Genomic DNA, 23,359 nt, shown 5'->3' on the forward strand with positions numbered 1-23,359 from the left:
TAAGATGTCCATGAGCTGTTGTAGGGCGTCGGTGTAGAAGGTGCGGGGGTCCTCTTCAGCATCACTGATGAGTTGTCTGGTGTGCTCTACTGGAGGTGTTGTTTGTCACTGCAATGTGAAGGGGAGATGCATTTAGAGATTGTGTTGACATGTATGTTGGCACATTGGTCATGTTTACATACAGACTGCATGACTATGTACATTGTGACTGTTTGGGGGGAGCTGACTATTTGATGCGGGACAGTGAACATTTGGACTACATGACGGATGTGAGGTTGTACACGTACAGTTTCATCTCACAGTTTCCTAGTATGTGAGATGTGATTGGCCAGTTTCTACACACAAGCGGACCATGTTGTGTCCTCTGTACTGCAGTGTAAGTGTTGCACTTTGTACCACATTGTCGTCAATTTGGATGTGCTGTTCTTGCTATGTGTGTGTGCTGCATTGTGGGAGATTCGTCCCTGCAGCTGTGATTTTGCTGCCCCTTAACCCTTTGAGGCGGTGTGCCATTGACTTTTGTGCTTTTACGATGCTGAGATGTTGGAGACTTGGGTAATTTGTGTTCTTGAACGTTTTTTGTACTCTTGTGCATTGTTTGTCTGCAGATGTATTGTTGATGTCAGGGGTAGTTTGTGCACTTGGATGTGTCAGACTGTGACCTCCTCCTTTCCGGATGTGGTCCACACTCAGCCACCTCAGTGTCGTGGCGTGAACATTGTCATGATGATTGGCCGGCAGCCATGCTGATCGTCATGTAGTGTCACTTGCATTGTCAGCCTGGCTCACAAATGTGCATCTTTGCAGGCTTTCGCACGTGTGCATGTGTTGGCTGTGAGATTGTTGATGTGTGGGGTGGAAGCCCTTTGGGCACATGGTGGACGGGGCCCTACTTGGTGTTTGTATGTGTGCTGCAGTATGCCACGGGATCAGGGACTAGATCCAGGGTCATAGTGGTTGTGCAGTGTGTGAAGAACCGGGTTTTAGAACCCAGCGGCGCCAGGGACACGCCCAAAGTCTTCGGATTCGCCTGTCTTGGCAAACAGAGACACTGAATACTTCTAGGTGGCATCAGAGATCAAATTTATTAGCTGCAGCTAGTAACAGTAATCTCAGCAATACAACATGGTGTACAACTCAAGAAAATTTTTAATTTTCATAGAGCAAGACATCTCTTTTTATACACCATATTCTCATTACAAATGTACACCCACTGCGCAAAATTCTGACCAATAGGACACATTTTCCAACTGAGTATCACATTAACAAAAACCCAATTTACAGTAACCCAACCCAAAAGTTAATTATTAGGAATGTCCCAAATTCAATCTTTGCAAGCCGGACAAATTTATAATTGAAAAGCACAACCCATGTAATGTCAGAACATAAAGGAAACAGTAATAGATGCTGGACAAGATAAAACATGTGCAAGGAAACTAAAGGTTAACGAGGTCCTGAACATTAAGTGGCAATCTTAGACAAGGATCAAACCAAGGGAAATTGGCTTTGCGAGGTCAGTTTCAGGTGACGGGGTCAGCGTCCTGCAGTTCACTCACAAGTCAGAAAAGGGCCTGTTAATGCATACATGAACAATGAGGCCCATGCAACTTTGTTCATTCGTTTACCACCTAGGCCTACGTGAGGGCAACACAAACATGGCGTCACGAACAACGCAAACAAAATGGAGTCCGGTTCCGAAAACCACGGAACCTCAGACCCTCCTTTTGCCATTACGTAGGCAATGACCTAAACTCACGTCAATCTGAATCCAGGTCTATATCTATTCTCATCAGGTCATCAAGGTGTTGCTGTAACATCATCTTATTATCCTTTACTTCTCTCGGGACGGATCTTCTCACACAGATTATAGCACAAAGACTACAAATGGCGGGACCACACTGGATGCATAAGCAACACGAGAAAAGGATCGCTAAAGCCATACCAAGAAACATCAGAATCTTCCATCCCCATTTGGACAGCAGTTCCCAAAACCACTCTACCAATGACCAGTTCCCTTCGTCTACATGTATAGACTCAGCGGACTTATGTAACCTCAAGATGGCTTGGTACACTGTTGGGGCGTTATCAGGTATGAAAACACAGCAACTAGACCCGATCAATTTACATATTCCACCTCTATCTGCAAGTATAATATCTAAAACAAAGCGGTTCTGTAATGTCATAAGGCGATCCGCTTGAAGCTCAGCTGTAATATTGCTAAGGGCACCTGCAGTCTCATTTATAGTGGCCTCGACCACTCTCGTAAGCTGACGAATATTCCTACTATTAGCCATAGGACCCCAAAAGGGAAGAAAACCCTTAAAAAAGTCTCCAACTTCTTGTGCAACAGTATCTTTCGCATCGATAAAACCTCTACCATATCTTGTCTTATGGTAATTGAAAACAGCAGTGTATGTAGGGGGAAGCAAAAATGCCACATAACATGTGCCTGAAAAATCAGAAGGCAACCATGTATATGCTCTGTCGTAACAAACAAAATACGTGCCTTTAGCTGGCACGAACGGTGGAGATTTCTGGGAAGTATAGACATAGGTGTGAACACACACACTCTTACCAAGCTGAGCTCTCGGATTCTGACCATTACCTTGCAGACAAAAATTATCTCGGTGGGGTACAATCCAAATAGGGGGAGACCTTTTTCGTCTCTCCTTCTCTGTCAGGCTAATGCTATATTCAGTCTTGTTACAACCAATATATGCTCATACCTCATCTTTAGGGATAGCATTATACGCATCAATATCTCTGATCATATCTACTATTCCCTGTATCAAGGCATTGTTACTCGCATTATCTTTGACGGAACGTACAAGAGATGCTTCATTCGCATAGATAAACATTAATTGGAGTACCCATACTGACCCATTAGGCGAAAAAGGCAAAACCAAATATGGCATTCCCTTATCAATCGTATGTGGCATAAGACCACACACCCAACAATTCGTGGTATTTACAACTTGCTGATGCTGATGCAACATCTGTATAAACGAATTGTTAACAAATTCTGATCTTCGTGTTTGTTCATGTTCAGGCAACGTATGAAACTCATGTGGAGAAACAGTAGGAAAAGAAAGAGTAGGTTGGGAGGTAGATGCAAGCGTATGTTGTGTGGCATAAACAATCCAATCCACACATCCTAACGTAATATTCAAAAGCATCAAGAAACACACAAAAAAAACATTTGCTACGGACCAATGTACACATTTTCACTTTAAAATCAACTTTCTCAACACTCTTATCAGACCCAAAAGACTCCATCCTCTAACGTGCTGCTCACTGCAATTTTCCTTCTTCACTCAAGTGTGCGTCAAGATCGTACTAACGACCATGAACCACAGACCTTTCGTCAATTCGCGGCTCACCCCTTAAGAACTTATACCGTGACCCTGCAGTGAACACCGGATGGTGACTCGAAAAAGAAAAAGAAAAAAAAGTCTTCGGTCTGAAAAGATGTAACTCACAACAAAAAGAAATCAAACTTTGTTTGTCCATTAATTGTTCTTTTGCGATCTCAAGTTGTAGCGCTCTTTACCAGGCACAGTCTGTTCCTTAAAAAGTGTTTCTGGATTTGTGGTGTCAAGTTTCAAAGGCAAAGGCACAGCAGCTTGCAGAACATCATCATCCTCGCGTTCTGACTGAGTCCATGTCGAATGTGCATCACTAAAAGGTACAAATCTAGGAATTCTCTCACACTCAGAGTCGGCTATTCCATCCCTCACCCACTTGTCATACAGTAAGGGCAACGGAACTTGTTTACAATGGGTGGCATGCACCCAGTTTTTTTTACCAGCTACTCTAACTGCAGTTCGAGTTCACAACAACACTAAACGCGGTCCAGTCCACTTTGGCTCCAAATTCTTGGTTCGTTGAAAGTTCTTGGTGAGCACGTAGTCACCAGGTTGAATCGTGTGGCCTGGATCCGCAGTCACTGTCGGCAAACTGTCATAGACCTGTTGGTGGAGAACACGTAATTTAGCAGTCAAGTCATGTAAGTAATCCACCAACATAGGGTACTCGATTTCGCTGTACTTCTTAGGACGAGGCACACCCCAAACATTCGCAGGACGACCAAAAACTATTTCGTATGGGCTAAGTCCCACACGAGAATGCACTGTCGTCCTTGTTGACAAAAGAGCCAACGGCAAGGCATCCGGCCATGTAAGACCAGTGCTCGCTTGTATCTTAGCTAATTTCAGCTTCAAAGGGCCGTTATAGCACTCGACAAGTCCAGCAGACTGGGGGTGATTCGCAGCATGGAATTTCTGATTTATTCCCAAACCAGCACATACTTTCTTCATGATTTGACCTACAAATTCACTCCCATTGTCGCTCCATACAATTCTCGGCAAACCATACCTAGGGAAATACTCTTTAAGCAAAACCTTGTCCGTAGACAAGGCAGTATTATCCTTTAGGGGGTAGGCCTCTATCCATCTGGAAAAGGCGCAAACAACCACTAGGACATACTTCAAATTATTGCATCTCTCCATGTGTATGTAATCTAACTGTATCACTTCAAACGGATAAGTTGGGGGAGCAAAATGACCAGCTGGAGTTGGGGTTCCCTTGCCAGGATTATGCATCAAGCAAATCATACAATGCTTCACCAAATTCTCAGCACATTTAGGAATTCCAGCATTCTGCCATACCGGAGCCAACAACTTGCATATACCTTTCGAACTAATGTGAGCCATTCCATGAGCCATAGTAACCACTGGGAGCACATACGCATCAGGCAACAACCATCGCTGGTGTTCTGACAACTCAAGTCAACAACCTGTCGAATCCAACATACCCGTACTTTCTCTCCACGTACTCACTTCTTTTTCCGTAGCTTCAGCCTGAATTGACTTCACACTTTCTATTGTGTCTTCACACATTCCACCAGCCATAACCCATCTAGCAGGGCCCGCAACATACATGCGGCTCATCATGTCTTTCGCCGTTTCCTTCGCAACTTCTTCCGCAAACGCATTTCCTCGACCTACATCGTCCACAACTTTCTTATGCGCACTACACTTCACAATTGCAATCTGCTTTGGGAGAGTAAGTGATTCCAAAAGTTCACTCACTGACTGCCCATGCTGAATTTTCGTGCCATGGGAAGTAAGAAATCCTCTTTCTCTCCACAAATGCCCAAAACTATGGGCAACTCCAAACGCATACTGGCTATCAGTATAAACATTCACTAGCTTTCCCTCTGACAACACACAAGCTCTAGTCAATGCAATCAACTCTGCTGCTTGCGCAGAATTCTGTGCTATGCGTGCTGTCTCAACAACTGTATGTAAAGTTGTGACGGCATATGCCGCAGTCGTCTCACCATTCGGAAGCTTGAAACACGAACCATCTACCCATAGGGTACCATCAACATTCGTAAGAAGAGTAACTTTCAAATCAACTCTAGCCTTCGTTTCTTCCTCTGTCCGAAGAAATCAATCATGCTGTTCTTGAGCATCTGTCTCTACAGAAATCGGCAACAACGTAGCTGGATTCAACACATTGCATCTTTTAATGTGCACATGGCTAGCCAAAAGAGTCAGCTCATAACCTGACAGACGTGCACTAGTAAGGTGCTGAGTCTTTGTCCTATTCAATAAGGTATCCACTGCATGTGGGATCATCACAATCAACGTATTATCCAATACCAAACCAGCAGACTGTCGGATAGAAACAGCTGCTGCCGCTGTAGCTCTCAGGCAGCTCGGCAACGCTTTAGCTACCAGATCTAACGTCGCTGAAAAATACGCACATGGGCGTTGCTTGTCTCCGAATTGCTGCGTCAAAACTGACAATGCACAATCTTCTCTCTCGTGCACATACAACGTGAAAGGCGTACTGTAGTCTGGAGTACCCAATACCGGAGCCGAACACAATGCATCACGTAATTCAGAAAAACTTTTCTGACACTCATCAGACCAAGGGAGAGGATACGGAGTATCTTTAAGAGTCAATGCCAACAAAGGTTTCGCTAGCAAGGAAAAGTTAGGGATCCATTGCCTACAATATGAGGTGATACCTAAGAAAGCACGTACTTCTCTCTGTGTGGATGGCACACTCATTTGCGCAATCGCTTGAATTCGTTCTGGGGTCAACCTTCTTCCCTCCTTCGACAAGAGATGACCTAAGTAGGTTACTTCTTGTCGGCAATACTGTAACTTGGAAGGTGACACTTTATGATGGAGGTCAGACAAATATCGTAACAAAGAAAGAGTAGCCTCTTTACAAATTTCTTCATCATCAGCAGTAATCAACAGATCATCAACGTATTGAATAAGAGTAGCACCAGAAGGCAACACAAAACTATCAAGCTGAGTTTTCAACGCCTGACTATAGATGGAGGGACTTTCACAATAACCTTGGGGAGCTCTCTTAAACCGGAAGCTTCGGCCTCCTAAAGAGAAGGCGAAAATATCTCCACTCTCCTCAGCAATCGGAATACTGAAGAAAGCATTCTTCAAGTCGATAACAGAAAACCAGGCTGCCGAAGCAGGAATCAGAGTCAACAAAGCAGTGATATCAGGGACAACAGGAAACTGTGGCACCACAATCTTATTCACTTCTCGAAGATCGATCACAAACCGATACACAGGTGGCTGAGAAGCATCAGTAGGTTTAAGGACAGGCAAAACAGGACTGTTATACACATTACCTCTCGTTTCTTCAACTACACCCTTCTCAACCAAATCATAGGCGATCGCTAGAAGAGCTCTTTCGCCATCACTAGAGATTTTATATTGCGGAATACGAGGTAGCCTAGCATTCGACTTGAGGGTGACAACATATGGTGGAATCTGTAAGAGACCAACATCATTGGGACCTGTAGCCCAAAGTGTATCAGGAAGAGAACGCAATTCCAGTGGAAGACAATCTTTAGACAAATACATCGGGGAAATCACTTTCTTACCCAAGGTAAGATGCACTCCCAATGGAGAGCAATGTAATGTCGCATACAATCTTTTCAGCAAGTCCAAACCCAACAGATTCTCATTACAACCAGTCGTCTAAATAAGAGGAGTTTCCAATTTACAAGGACCAATAGAAAGAGGCAAAGGACTAGAAACCGGGTTACAAACTGGGGCGCCTGAAAATCCTACTGAAACATTGGTCAAGCCAGACAAAGGTGCGCCAGGAAGTTTAGAGTGCATAATAGAACACTTTGTCGCACCAGTATCCAAAAGAAAAGGTTCTGTCACACCTGATGTAGTCACTTCAACATAAGGTCCACTCTCGTCTACTGGAACTGACACTACTCCCTCTCTTTGCCCATGGCTGTCCTAACTATCATTATAACCAGCACTCTCACTCTCGACATAATAATCATCAACATAGTACTGTGCAGACTGACCACTCGGAACATTCTGTCTGTCAAAATAATTCGCAGAATTCTGAAGGGAAGAGGAATGCTCATTCTGGGGTAACACACCACGTCCCCTACCCCTAGGAGCTTGCTGGAAACCACCACGACCTCTCTGACCAGATACACCATTCGCACGCTGTAACAAAGCCGGGCAACTATTCTTGAAATGACCTTCCTCTCTCCAATAAGCACACTGATTAGGACCAGGAAAGAATCGCGGAGCATAAGGCTCAGGCTTCTGTAACAATCTCTGAAACTGTGGAGGTTGCTGAAACTGAGGCTGATTCTGACGAGGCGGATAAGCTTGCTGCAAAAGAACTTTCGTCTTTAGATCTTTAGTTTTCTTCTCTGCTTTATCCTTCTCATCTTTAACCCTATTCTCATAATATTGTACAGTAGCCAATATCTGGGCCGACGAAGAAACAGCCCATGAACTCTCAGAATCCTTTAACTTATTAGAAAGGTCGGGAAGCAAATTAGATACAAATTTGTTCACGAACAACCTTTGACCACCTTCAGTGCTCATATCCTGACCACTATGATCGATAAACGTCTCCTCAAACCTAGTGAAGAAATCAGACACGCTCTCGTCTTTCTTTTGTTTGCATGCTGCCAACTTGTCCCAATTCAATCGCAAAGCAGGCATCATAGTTTTCATTAAATTAATCATTCTACCAGGTAATTCTGCAACTAAGGGCTCAGGTTTGGCACCTCCTACCTGCCGACCATCTGCAGCAACAATATTAGCCCATGTATCGCCTAATTCTGCCGCATGATTCTCATGACGAATCTTCGCCCACAAAGGTTGAGGAACTACATTACCCATCAACATATCTATGTCAGCTAAATTCATAATACACGCATCAACTGTCTGGGACAATTCCTTGTAATAACCGGCAGGATTCTTATGGGGGTCAGGTAAGGTCTGCTTAAGAGCTAAGACCTCTGCTCTCTTCCAAGGAACATGTACCCATACTCGCTGAAAATGTGCTGGTACAGCATTAATGTTATGAGCGGCATCAGCCTGAACTGCGTCTCTCCATACAGGAGGAACCTCTCTCATAGGATACTGCTTTACTTTCCTCCTAACAGAGGAATCAGGTTCATACAAGGTCTGAGGCAGTAATCTAGACCTGAAAGCAAGTATCGTCTCTACGGCTTCCTCAACATCAGGCTCCACTATCGTCCCTTTAGCAAATTCGGACTGAACATCAAGCACTTCCTGCGGAATCGGACCCAACTCAGTATCTTCCCATTCCTAACGCAAAAAGGTACACATTACATCAAAAACGTACCTTTGCTTAGGCGGCTCCCACTGAAAGAAAACATCCATAACCGCTGGCAAATTATACCTAGAAACATTTAAAATCCATCTACGAGCCAACAAATCCAACACTGTCCGTTCCTCGGAACTAGGAAGCTGACTACGACTCTGCTTTCGTTCCGAAACAGGGGTCATACTCAGTGACCCAAACAATGGAGACAACAAATTAACAACAGTCTCAGTCATTCGTTTTCGAGCAGAAGGAGAAGAAGCAGACATAAGAACAGGAGAAGAAGTATTTTGAGGCAAAAGAGGTGTAGGGACAAGAACAGTAGAAGTCGGAGATGCAGGAGTAGAAGGCAAAGGAGTTTGAGGCAAAGCTGGTAGCAAAGCTGGCGACCCTAGAGTGGGTTGCGCAGTAGGAGGCAAAACCATCTGTGGAGCACCAGGTGGCTGAACAACAGCAGGAGGTTGAACAACAAAGAGTGGAACAACCGGGGGTAATGGAGGCGCAGTAGCACCCTGCACATAAGGGGGTGGCAATCTCAGTAGGTGAGAGATCAAAGGATCTTTTTCAAGATCTTCAATTACTTTCGGAGGAGAAGACGGCAAGGCTGGATAACATTTATCTATGGCCATGCAACGCTGTCTATCTGAAACTTCATTCGCAGGGTCTTCTCCATCTTCCCTAAACTGCCTAGCAGCTTGTAGTACTGACATATTCTTATCTTTCCTATCTCTCTTTGCTTGCTTAATTTCTCGCTGTTTGGCTTCCTTACGCCAAAGGCGGAAAGAGTCAAACATTGCCGGCCGGGCTTTCTTCTTAAATAGCGCAACTTCCAGATTATCTAAAATATTTAATTCGAAACTACCATGTTGGGGCCATCGTAAAACACCATCTTTCCTTGTATAGTGGACCCATACTTCATTATAAGTAGTAGGACCCACTCCGTGTTTTGAATAGAGCTCATAAGTCGGAGTTCCAACCGGAGGTATCGGACATGAATCCTCCAATCGGGAATCCCTGTTGCAACCACAACTAAACCATTTCCTAATTTTGCTAAGACCAGGCATCTTATAGCTCACTAATCTAGCTTCAAACTTCAAGGGGTTATCAACTATCGATACACTCGTAAATATACGAGCCCCTCGGCTTCGATTTTTGCAGAAATCAAATCAAAAACCAAGAACCAAAACAAAGTCGGGGGAGCGACCCACTTATACTTAACCAAAGTATCTGTCACGCCACCAGAAGACCGCCTATCGTCTCGCTCTACAAAGGATCAATCAAGGGTCCAAGACAGGCCGACAGTCAGGGCAACAGTCCTTCGTAGCCGTTGGAAAGCGGGAAGCCTCGCAGAAAAGACCTTCGGTCCACATCGACATGCAGGGGTCAATGAAGTGGCGGCCTTCCTCCAGAATTTCCTCACGGGGCTCCTCACGATCCTCGAGCTTGGACCGGTACCGCTGAAGTCGCCCCACCGTTGGGCGCCAACTGAAGAACCGGGTTTTAGAACCCAGCGGCACCAGGGACACGCCCAAAGTCTTTGGGTTCTCCTGTCTTGGCAAACAGAGACACGGAATACTTCTAGGTGGCGTCAGAGATCAAATTTATTAGCTGCAGCTAGTAACAGTAATCTCAGCAATACAACACGGTGTACAACTCAAGAAAATGTTTAATTTTCATGGAGCAAGACATCTCTTTTTATACACCATATTCTCATTACAAATGTACACCCACTGCGCAAAATTCTGACCAATAGGACACATTTTCTAACTGAGTATCACATTAACAAAAACCCAATTTACAGTAACCCAACCCAAAAGTTAATTAGGAATATCCCAAATTCAATCTTTGCAAGCCGGACAAATTTATAATTGAAAAGCACAACCCATGTAATGTCAGAACATAAAGGAAACAGTAATAGATGCTGGACAAGATAAAACATGTGCAAGGAAACTAAAGGTTAACGAGGTCCTGAACATTAAGTGGCAATCTTAGACAAGGATCAAACCAAGGGAAATTGGCTTTGCGAGGTCAGTTTCAGGTGACGGGGTCAGCGTCCTGCAGTTCACTCACAAGTCAGAAAAGGGCCTGTTAATGCATACATGAACCATGAGGCCCATGCAACTTTGTTCGTTCGTTTATCACCTAGGCCTACGTGAGGGCAACACAAAAATGGCGTCACGAACAACGTAAACAAAGTGGAGTCCGGTTCCGAAAACCACGGAACCTCATGTGCTACACATCATTGTGCATGTATGCCATTGTGCCCATCTCCCCCTGTCCCCCCAGGCCCTGTTTGTTACTCACCCTGTTGATGTTGTGTCAGGTCCTATTGAGCTGTGTCCGGACTCCCATGTCCTTGCACCATCTCCGCACTGATGACTGTGGCCACCATATTTCCGTTTGTGTTGCCAATGACACAGTGGAGGTGACAAACACTTGTTGGTAGTGTTCTGTCACCTCTGTGACGCTGATCCGGTTTTCATGCGGAGTGAACGATGTCTTCCTATTCTCCTTGGCCTTCCCCGACCCCGAGGTTCCTTGCTAGTGGGCTGCGGGGCGTGTGGGGTTCTCGTTGGCCTCTGCACTCGGTCCAGGTGCAAAGACGCTAACGGAGGAATTCCACACCGTGTCAGATACCATGTTATTCTGCTACGATTAACATCGTCAAAAAGTCATACCATCGGGCTAAAGACTCTCAATACACGAGGATACGGGTGCTCTTCTAGATTTTAAAACGGAGAACTCCCCCGCATGGTCTCTCGTTCTATTAGTTCACAGACTCGAGAATTTGTCCTTGAGCTGTATTAACGGTCACGTGGAGGGCTGGTTTTTAACTAAGAAGGAGTGTCTCGCCGGCTTCTCTGTTTATTCTCTTTATATTTCAAGTTTTTGTGACATGAACATCTGGTAACATTCAACTGGTTTATATATCAGTGGATGAAGTGAACTGGTTCATATAGCAGTGGATAAAAGTGAACTCAGGAGCAATTGTATATATACAGTGGGAAGAATTTTCTGTCCTGAAGAAGGTGGGGAGTTATTCTGATTGGACCCACCGAAACGCGTCGACACCTTAGTTGTATGGAAACTCTCACGGATAATCAATGAATGCAAACATTTGCTTTTTGATTACTTGGCAACGATTTTGTTGTGCGTAAAAGCTTTGTTTACATATTGACATGTTTAACTACCGTATTTTTTCCTGATTTGGAACTATTTGTTGTTGCTGTTTTCCTTCTTCCCACTTTTTTACATTGTTTTTAAACTTTATTGTTTATTTTGTATAATGTGTTTTTAATTTGTAAAGTTGCTAGCTACAACGTCTTTAATAAATTGTATGCAACTTTTTATAATTGTGTTTGCACTGATTCGTTTCTTTGGCTTGTTGCGTGTTGATGATGTGCGAATTGAGTATGACCATAGTTTTAGTGGTGTTGTACGTTTGACAAAACAGTTTAACGGTTCCCAAGGGGATTTCTCTTGACATTTGTCTTTTGGTACCCTACCCCTGTGGTGATTTGGGTCCCTCTCTCTCCTTTCTGATACTCGGTCCAGGTGCATCCATGGTGCTACGCAGTTTTGTTTTTTTTCCCTTTGTTTTTGTTCTGCTTTCATGATGCATTTTCCAGTATTATGCATGGGAATTGCAGGCCTGTCGCTGGTTATCGCTAATTTTTGTATCGCGATTGGCCTCATCGCAACTATTTTTGGATTCGTGTTTTGCATTTTTGCTGCATTGAGTTGATTTTAATGCGGTCATTTGACGCGTTATTGTGTGCCTTTCGCATGGTAATGCTGTGTTGAGAATACAACTTTAACACAGCGTAAATTTCCTGTGATAGACTACATTGTGAAGAGTTGCGTTAAGCTAATTTTGCGATGATTATCACACGTTCTTGAGAATATCCCCCTTAGTTTTCAGTCATGTAGTTATTTTGTAGTTGCATAGGGCTAGCCCAGGGCGAAAGGTGCTCTAAATTGACCCCAAAGAGTATGTGGAGCTTCAACTAATATAACACAGGAACAATGGCTACGGGGCAGTTGTATCTTTAAAACAATCACACACAGGCTAAGCCTGCACAAGTTGATGGTTAACCCGGTGCTTTCCATGGCACAGGAGGGTGAGAAGCATTCCGGCTGACACATCTGGAAGGTCAGTGTTGTTTTGAAATAATAACGGATCTGCGCCCTTCCTGTGCCCCATGTGAGCGGCTGCCGGAAGGTGGCACGGTGCCCACTCGCCTTTCTGTCGTCTCCCTCGCTGACGATGTGACCCAGGTGTCAACGTAAGAGTCAGTAACACACGAACATTGCGCTCTCTACTGCTATACAGCCTCCAGGCGCTCGGAACGAGCGAAGATAACGATCTGAGCGAGGTGACCTTCAGTTTACGCTGAAATAAGTGAGATTTTTTTTTTGGGTGGGGGCGGAATTCGCATTTCTTTTATTACGTGTACAGCGCTATACACCAATGGACATCTTGGCGCTAGTATTCATAAAATAGACGTTTTTAGACGAATCATCTCACCGATTACTGCGAAAGTTCATGTAGAGTTATCAATTTTTATAATGCACTCTATGCTGATGGGAAACCTCAGGATCGGTTGCCAACACCCCTTAAAAAGAGTGACGTTTAAAAGAACGTATACAAAGAAGAAGCGACCTTTGAGAAGGCACCTTATAAGTGGAAGGACGACGTCTGGCTGGATCCGACCCATGCCCCGAGCGAGCGGAGGCAGGACGGAGGCAGGCAAGCTGGAAGTCGACGAGTTCCTTCCTTGTAGGAGGGCGGGGCCGGTCCCTGCAAGTGTACGGCGCGCTCCTGAGTCCGCCACACAAGACGTCTCGAAGGCTGGCCGGGCTGCGAGCCACCCGGCCCCACAGCCTCGTCCACCTTCAGGATGGGGGGTCGCGACAGAGAGCGGCCACGCTGAGACATGAAAATACCAACAGGCAAGGAGCGCCGTTTTTGCGTATTTATTTTAACAGAAGGGTGTATCTACCATACATGCTTGTTTTCATTTCTGCTACGGTTTTCAATCTTGGGAAACATATATATTAATGTTTACTGTGTGTGCGTGCGTGTGTATGTGTTCGTCAATGTCGGCTGACTCTGCCTTCCATCCTTCCTATGTCGGTAAATGAAGTAGCTGTCGTTTACAGTTTGTAGAATCGGCAGCCGTGCAGTACGCAGAGCTATTTAAAAGAAATTGGTTTGCTGGCATTGAGATAGATAAAACATTACATTGCTATAGAGCAGGAACTAGACATGACTTCTAAAGGTCTTGAAATCCCAACCTGTGCTTTAGTTTAATTTTTCTCCTTTAGCTGATACAGCAGAGAGCAGGGCGAAACTAACGACATAATTGTATAACCTCGTAGAAATCTAAAATAATGGGAATAACTCGTGTATACGCCATCGTCGTCAGTGTGCGTTCCATTACAGCAACTCTGATTGATGAATGTGGAGCTTTATTACATGTTTACATATTGTAATAGAGGTTCCAAAGTCTGTATTTTATTGGTGCATGCCTTACAGTAGAGTCATTTAAATACATAAGTCCATCCATGGGGAGTATAGTAACTTGGTTTCTTCTCACACCTCCTTCTCATGGGTCAGTAATATCGCAGCCTGACAATCTCGTGCAATAATCAAATGCCCTTTGTTCAGACAGCAGTCTAACCGGTCAATGGAAACAAGTCATAAACATTCCGCGCAATCAGCTGCCATTGTTAGGTGAGTTTGACAAGGGGAAGCTGCCAAAAAAGGGGCTGTGCAAAATTGCAATCCAGTGTGTAGTTCTTTAAGATGACGAACTTTGCATCTACACCCCCTTGTCAAGTTTACCAACTTTGCAAAACTTCGCCCAAGTCAACATTTTCCGCAGTGATAGTTTTTACTAGATATCTTCATAACAAGCGTTGGCAATGCCAGTAGTACTGCCTTATTAATTAAAGTGCCTTTAGTGATGGTTTAAGGCACTCCAATCTTCAGGCAGGCACTCTCTAATTAATCTTTGCACCCATGCATACATACATCTACTCACTGACTCGTTCTTGCACAACCACAATAAAACACACACACTCAATAACATATCCAAGATTAATTACAATGATTCAAGTAGCAAAAAGAAAATAAGTTGCCATCTAAACATGTCAGGCATATGCTTCCAATAACAACACCAGCCATAGCCCTGGGTGTCTGTATTGTATTATATATTAGCACTGCCTATATAGCTGTTGAATCATGTTAAAAAATCAAATTAAAAGGAGAAGAATCAAATAAAGGCACAAGATTCCTTTTGCTTTACATGACTTTGTATTTTCTGGTTTGTTGGTTCTGTTTTTATTGCATGTATCTGTATTCCTCTTGATGTATACATTGTTAAACTCTCTGATACCCCCGGTGGTCATGTTCGCGCTATAGAAAACTTTCAAAATAAAATAAATAAGCGAAAGGGGATCAAGAATAGGAGAAAACTGAAAACGAAAGGAGTGGCCAGCCAGCACTGCCACTGAAGCACATTCGTTTTCATATTCATGTGCACATGCGCACAGAAACTGTCATCATTCACAGGGAAGAGAGCTAGTGACTGATGTGGACAGAATCATTTTCTCAGGTAGGACACTGTCATGGATGGATGCAGAGTTTAAATGACACTCAGAAAGATCAATGGCAGACTGAGGCTGACCCAAAGACCCTCAACCTACCGATATGGATATAGATTTATTTGGGGTGGGTGAGCCAACAAATTAGTAGGGAGAGCCGAGCCAGAGCCAAAATAACAGTCTGACTGGGCTCTTGTAGCCAGTGCATGAGCCAAGCACTGAAAATGTTTGCTATATAAATCATACAACAAACATCACATAAAATATTATAAAGTCTCTTGAAATGAAATGAATTCGTACTTGTATAGCGCACTTATACCCTGAGGTGTCTTGGCGCTGTACGCATACCACTGTGGAACCCTTCGTTGCTTTTTCCCTGTGAAATGCCCACTCCTTGGCACCCCCAAGGTGAAGCCAGGCATCCCAGCACTGTTGGGGCCGTTGTGGAGATTAAGCAAGCTATTGCCCAGAGTGGGACCCATGAGTAGAATAGGCACTGAGGCAAGAATTATCAGGTCCAAGGAAATTGAGCCCAAGTCCCGCCGAGGCAGGAATTGAACCCTGGTCCTGGGCCAGACCTCTGCATCAGGGTCTGCCGCTCTAACCATTGAGCCACAATTCTCTTCCAAACTTAAAAATGTTTAATTCTTCACATGTAGAAGCTTAGAGATTAATACACCATTTTATAGCACTCTGCTGCGAAGTACTTATTAAGAAGGATCGTTTTTAAACCATTTAACTTTTGGTGAACTTAGAGGCAAGTTAGTTGTTGTGTAAACCCTTTAAATTACCCAGATTATTATAGAGCAACAATATAGTCTGTTAAATCAAGCACAGTAGGTTTTTTTACAACTGGTATTCTGAGCTTACATATTTGAAAGTGCTTTCATATGCGATAAAGAAGAAAACTGAGTTTTGGTGTAATAAAATATTTGTCGAAGATCACACAGTTTCAGCAGGGAATCTGCAATTTATCCAGGTTGTCTGGTTTCACTTTGCAAAAATCAGCCCCAAAATGGGTATCTATTTGTCTTTCATCATGTTAAGGCTTTGTTTTTATCTCTGTGCATTTTCGGCAGTTTTATATAGTGCAACCTCGATCCGAAGGTACTGGAGCACTTTACATGAGGACCATAAGACCTATTGTGCTAATCGTACGTTTCAGTTTTCCCACAATGCAACTATCAAGCTTACAGTCATGAAATAAAAAAAGTATTTTTGTAACTTTTCAAAACAAACAGATCAGGCCTATACCCATGTTCATTGGCTTGCCTCCTTTGCCATCTCAGCCCTGTTATATTGACTATAAGATTGTCTAAAAACCAAAAGGTGCAATACAAGCACTCTTAAAAGATCCACTCAAATTTTCTACACAGGTAAACCAACATATGTGAGGAGCCTAAGTCCCTCTCTCAGTAGTACTCAAAAAACTCTATTTTGTTGAGCACATAAGGTCTGGCATCAGCTGCAATATTAAGGCAGACTTAAAACGCAAGTGTGGGTTACTGTAGCCCTGGACATCAGCCACGGCCGGTGGTAGGTGTAACTGCAGGGCGGTGACGTAGGGAGGGGGAGCGGTAAGGTGGGGGGTTGTAATGTATGGATTACGGACTTTAACAGGTAAGTATACATATAAATTAATAAAACGAATTTCGTTGTGTGCACTGCATCACCAAATGCGATGCAGTGCGTGCAACAAAATTCGTTTTATAAATTTATATGTTTACTTACCTGTTAAAGTCCGTAATCCATACATTACAACACCCCACCCTGCCCCCTCCCCCTCCCTACCTCAGCGCCCTGCAGTTACACCTATCACCGTCCGTGGCTGCTGGACATCCCATACTGCTCTCAAACATACAGCATCACTCTGAAGTCTAAAGTTAACGATGGAAAAGGAAGGGGATCTGTGCTGCTTCTAGAGCAAAACAAATATTTTAAAGTATCTACTTATGTAAGACACTTTAACAGTGCCATGTGTGCAGCTCTGAAAGTTTAAACTCCATTTCACGGTAAGCTTGATACTTTGTGTGTGTTGGTGAGCCTTCTCTAGACTGTAACACTGCTGCTGGTTCAGGCAGTCAAATAAACAAACAAAATATTCATACCTGCATGGCAGAGAAGGACTTTTTCCATGGAAGCATACAACTTCTGTTCAATCAAAACGTACTCCTGTCTACCAACACATGGGAGGAGCCAAAGACCCTCTCTGTAGTACTCATGAAATAGGGTGACCAGATTTTGAAAAACAAAAATTGAGAGATTTCGCAAACATAGAAGTAGGACTACAATTTCAAAATGACTTAAAGGACAGTGTTCACAGCACAGGAATCACAGACGAGGAGCCGCTTAAGGGGAATAGGTTTAATGAAATTTCACACAGAGAATCACTTGTGTTTATAATTTTGTTTCTGAAAAGAAGTAAAAGAAATCCTGTCATTGAATACATAAAATCTTACTTCCGTCTGTGTTCAGTGGACACTTTTTTATAAACTGGATATATGTTGAATTTAGTTGAATTTGCTGGAAAACCGGGATTGTCCAGGCAAATCCGGGATGCCTGATCACTCTATCCCGAAAGCTGTTTTTTAGGTTGATCACATAATATCTGGAAAAAAGTTGCTTTTAAGCCAGACCTAAAAAGTATGGTTTGCTGTGTTTACCTACTGCAAACCCTTCCATATGCAAGATTTTTCAAACACTGTGAGAAAGTGCCTCTTTTAATATGGGTAGACCCCACTTTTTGAGTGATATTGAAGTGGTTTCAATTGTAGTCCACAGGGTCCATGCCAATCAGGTACCCTGTGCCAGTGCTTCTTCCCTGAACACTATTCCCCAATTGGCCCCTCAGTCCCGCCCACTCTGCACCTGACACCTACCGCCTGTGCCCAGGTGGCCCAACGACCCAGAACAGGTTCCCCCGCAATCCTGACGTCAAGTCCAGTGTTGGCTGACCCCTCCTGGATTCCACAACAAAGCCTGCAGCCTGAATCCAGAGGCACCCCCCTGACCACAACTGGCTCCGGTAAGAAGACTCAGACGTCTAAGGGCACTCCTGCACCTGAAGCCCCTGCACCTTGGTGAGCTGAATCCACTGTGCTCCTAGGACCCCCTGGATCTCTTTTTACCTCTGCTGTCATTCGTCTTCCTCCTGCAACCTCTGGTGCGATGCCTGCAGCCTGTTTGTTGCAAGCAAAATCTCAATTGAAAGCATTGGGCACCCGGTGCTGAGTTTACACCCTGCACCTGGCTGCCCGTATGGCGCTAGTGGTGCTGCTTTGTGCCCCCTCTGTGCTTGACCTAACCCCCAAAGCTTGGCCCTGCAACTTACCTACAAGCAGTGTGGCTTCGAGCACCCCAAACGCATTGAACCGAACTCTGATATTGACCTCTGCCCCCGACTGCCGCTGGGCCTTTGGTGGTGCAGTTTTGGTATTCACTTGCCGCTTGCTGACCTTTGGTCCCAAAGACTAGAATTGTTTGTGTTGTACTTACCTGTTAAACCGCATTTTTGTTTTCCTCAATAGGATAACATTGAACGGTTCAGAAATTGTACTGTCAACTTTTTAAAGTGAAAATTATTTTCTGTTAAAAACGTACTTACCTTATTGCAAAGATCTTGGTCTTAAAATATAATACAGAGCTTATTTTAAAAAAAATAGGCGTGGATTTCTTTTTTGAGTTGTGTTTCTATTATTGGTCAATGTTGTGCAAGAAATGTCTTACAACTCTGTGTTAGGCCTAAGGCTGCTCGCCCACACTACCACTAATAGAGAACTTTTGGTTTTACATTGAGGCCTGTACACTTTTGGGGAAACCCTGGACTCTGTGCATGGTATAACCACCTAGTGGCATACAATATACAGACCCAGTTTCTTACATCCATAAGTTTTTTTAATACTTTACCGACAATGTAATTTTGCCGATATAAGTAAACTTTGAAGAAAATTCCTATAGGTGGCAAAAGGCAAGATTAAATATTTTGCACACAGTCAAAACAAGCCTTAGCAAAGCCAATAGGTTTGATAATGAATGCCTATTGGCTTCCCCAAGACTGTTTAGCTTCGGAAAAAAAATGTTTATTGCTGACCCTGACAAACATTAGCAAAGCAAAGACAATGATTTATTCATGCACATCTTACGTCCAGTCGTGGCTCGCAATACTCGCGCGGGTGGGGGCAGGGGGGGTCCCGCGCCGCCTCTGCATGCCTCGCTTTCAGGTGCGAGCTTCCATTGCCACTGCTCACCAATGGTCAAACGTGACGGGCCGCACCCTGTCTGCACAGTTGGCCCTCCTTCAGGCCGTAATGGCACCACAGCCAGACCTTGGCTTCGGGAGCGAGGTCGCCCAGCCTTTCACAGTTTGCTGCCTCGGTGAAGGCTCCCCCACTACAACCGGCCAGATGCTCCCCCTTGCATCAGCACTTTCTGTTCTTGGGGGCGTGGGCCACTCTAATGGTTGGGCTGCAACTTGTGTCAGGAATGGGATCGACGGGCCCTTCTTAGTATGCGGTCACTGCATCTGCCATCTAGCCAGGCCCGAGTCAGGAGCCTCCCGCAGATGCCACCCACAATCGGCTCACCTAGCAGCTTCACTGCATGCTGCAGGATGCTAATGGCCCTTTTTCCCCAGTTGGGTCGCCCAAAGGCAGCAGGAGAAATTCCATCACAAGGCCGTTTGCCAGAGTGGAAAGCTCACACAGCCATCTTGAACAGTAGTCAATAGATCCCAGAAATACTCACATGGGTTGCATGTGTCCTATGCCAGAAGATAGCCAATGACATGCTCAATTGTATGGGGCCTGAAGGGGCCTGGTCTCCCGTTTCCCTGCTCCTGAACAGGAACAGGCATGCTCCCTCCCCTCCTTTAAGCCAATTACAACTCTGCAATGGCAGCGTGGTGATTGGCGCGAAGTCGCGGCCAGCGCCCAGCCGGGCACCTGTAGAGAGGCCATTTTCTCTATGTAGGCTGCATTCAGCCTACATAAAGAAAATGTAGAGTACGCATGACTGCTCATGGACCCGCCCACCAGCCCCCAGCCAGGTATACCTTCCCGCCCGCCCCCAACCAGGCATACCCCTGTCTTCTGCTTTCTCGCAGCGCAAGAAGGAGAAACATAAAATTGTATTTTATGTTTCTGCTTCTCGCACTGCGAGAAAGCAGTGGGGCGACGCTCCACCGCCCTAATGGAGGAGCCGCTCGTGCTTACGTCAGGATGCGAAGGCGACCTCAGCATGATGATGTGTATGTGAGCATGTATATGTGTTTACACAAGAAAAAAATAGTTTTTTTTTGTTTTATTTAACATTGGAAGATGGTGGATGCCTATCTTAGGGTGGTAAATAAATAAATAGATAACTAAAAGGTGAATGAAAGGGTGAATTAAGAGAGGAGCAGCCTCATAGCAAATTTCAGGTGAATGGCCCTCCTAAAAAGTATTAAAAAATACATTTATAAAAGCGAAGTAACAGAGGAGTTTGGAGAGCAGTAGAGCGTCACCAGGAGAGCGACATTCAGTGAAGGCATGGGGATCAATGAGGGAATATATTTATTTAAAAAATCCGAGAAGGATGAGCAAGGATAGGGTGGAGGAAGCAACAGTTGGGGCCATATAACAAATGCAAATGCCTGCAAGGCTGGGGGAGCAACAGAGGAGAAGGTAGAGGGAAGCAAAGGCAGTGTTGCAAGAGGTTGAAATTAAAACTCAGTGTTGGGGGCAAGATGGGAACAGCAGAACATAAGGGAAAGAGAAACATGGAGTGTGGTGGAGGAGGAGAAGCAGTTGCACTAGAACAGCTCATTAGGGAGAGCAGCACAGAGAGTGGGGTGGGAAGAAACACGCGGGAGAGCAACACAGAAGGGAGAGCAGCACAGAGAGTGGGGTGGGAAGAAACACGCGGGAGAGCAACACAGAAGGGAGAGCAGCACAGAGAGTGGGGTGGGAAGAAACACGCAGGAGAGCAACACAGAAGGGAGAGCAGCACAGAGAGCTGGGTGGGAAGAAGCACGCGGGAGGGCAGCACACAAGGGAGAGCAGCACAGAGAGTTGGGTGGGATGAAGCACGCGGGAGAGCATCACACATGGGAGAGCAGCACAGAGAGTTGGGTGGGATGAAGCAAGCGGGAGAGCAGCACAGAGAGTTGGGTGGGAAGAAGCATGCGGGAGAGCAGCACAGAGAGTTGAGTGGGATGAAGCACGCGGGAGAGCAGCACACAAGGGAGAGCAGCACAGAGAGTTGAGTGGGAAGAAGCATGCGGGAGAGCATCACACAAGGTCGATAGCAGCATGGAGGTGTGGCATTGGGTGTTTGGGAGAAGCACACGAAGGAGAGCATTGAAAAGCCCATCACTCTCATGGAGTGTTTAATCAAAAAGAAAAAATTTAGTTCCCTAAATATGGGCCGTGGAAGAATACAAGTCAGATAAGCAAAAGGATGGTAAAGAGGCAATGCTTCAAGGAAGTGACAAACATAAGATGGACAACATGGGACAAAGAAAACTATTGACAAAGAAGCAAGCAAGCAAGAGGTACAATAAAGGCGATCAATAGTAAGCAATGGGTTGGTTCTAGGCCTACTGTAAGTTATTTGTAAGCCAACAATAGGTATATCGCAACCAGACAGCTTGTACTGTCTGGATGGTGAGACCTAAAAAGTAGTTCCCTAAATACTTTTGTTGGAAGGGTATATGTCAGCCAATCACAAGGGTGGAAAAAACTATGTTAGAGCATTGGGCCTAACACAAGAAGAGGGAGAATATCAATCGAATAAGAAGCAATCACATGAAATTGATGAGCTGGTCCATCAGTGATAAGCAAAGGGCTGCTCCAGAGCCCACTGTAAGCATTGGTATTGTCTGCAATAGATCTTTCCGCAGCAGTCAGCTTTAGTAGAGGAGCCCTAACCAGTGCATGTGTGTGGATAAACTGCTTCTAAAACAGGAATTTAAACCCGCAATAAAAGTCTTCACTGAAAACCCTACTTACCGACATACTGTCGCTCTGGTAACAATGTGGAGTGGATTACATGGAAGGGTTGTGCTTTGTTTGCATTTTACAGTTAGAGCGCTGCTGACGGAACAAAGGACATTTGATATCTGAAATAGATTTTAATGCACAGAGACAAATTGACTGGTGCGAAGTAAATCCAACCAGGAACTAAATTGCCAAGATTCCTCCTGGTTGACAGGTGTGAGGGAAACAAGGTGCCTCGGAGGGTTTTAGCTTTCAACAGTGGAGCAGGATCAGTGGCACCAATATCGATAGGTGAGAGGGGCCCGCTGCACCCCAATTATAGCAATCGATTCTCATCCAACTGTGAACGCTGCATTTGCCTTGCCTGCTTTAAGGCCTAAGGCTGCCTTGCCATGCCACAGCCACCTGATGACATTGCCTACTAAATGACACTTTTTGAAACCTCTGCTGTTTCTGCTGGAATTTGCCCACCAGATACTTTGTATACTGACAGCATTATTTTTCCAAAATCAGGCAAATTCTTGCTACAGAAAAATATGACATAATTGAGATAGAGGATCCGGCCCGGGTTCCCTCTGCTTTGCACTAGAGCCAGGGGCGTAGATTGGTCAGTAAGATTGGGGTGGTGACCTTCAGATTTCCCAAAAAGCATGCCGAGCATGTGTGGGGGATTAAGGGACAGTGAGTATTGTTAGACACAATATTTTTCAAACTAAACCACATTTTTAAGACCTTCAACACAGACGAGACAGTATGTGTGTGTGTGAATTTGTCTATGTGTATGTAACAATTCCAGGTGCAATCCAACTGACACCTCACAATGCCCTACTGAAATCACTTGTACCCAACTATTTACAGCAGAATATATATTTTTAAGTGGTGTAACACCCCAAACACCCCCTTGAAGCCACGCCCCTGACTAGAGTAGATCAACAGGAAAGACCACAGGAGGCACGTCAAAGAATCAGATATTACTTTTGGTGATTGGGTTATTGTGAAAGAAATTCAGAAAAGGAAAACAAACAAACTATTTCCCAAAGAACAATTGCAGGTCACCCATGTCAAAGGGACTATGATCTCTGCAGCGTCTCCGACCAAGTCTATCACGCGGAATATTTCACATT

At 44.6% G+C, this 23,359-nt stretch overlaps 1 protein-coding gene across 1 annotated transcript in view; it reads left to right on the plus strand.

Annotated features, from left to right (window-relative positions):
* The first annotated feature begins 12,947 nt into the window (after positions 1–12,947).
* SH3TC2 (SH3 domain and tetratricopeptide repeats 2) overlaps positions 12,948–23,359 on the plus strand; it is a 313,696-nt gene continuing 303,284 nt past the window's right edge. The window contains exon 1 of the mRNA XM_078652997.1: positions 12,948–13,605. Within this exon, the coding sequence (XP_078509123.1) occupies positions 13,590–13,605 (16 nt within the window). The 5' untranslated portion in view covers positions 12,948–13,589. The remainder of the gene's footprint in view (positions 13,606–23,359) is intronic.

Source organism: Lissotriton helveticus, chromosome 7 (genome assembly GCF_964261635.1).
Source record: "Lissotriton helveticus chromosome 7, aLisHel1.1, whole genome shotgun sequence".
In the NCBI taxonomy this organism is placed as follows: domain Eukaryota; kingdom Metazoa; phylum Chordata; class Amphibia; order Caudata; family Salamandridae; genus Lissotriton; species Lissotriton helveticus.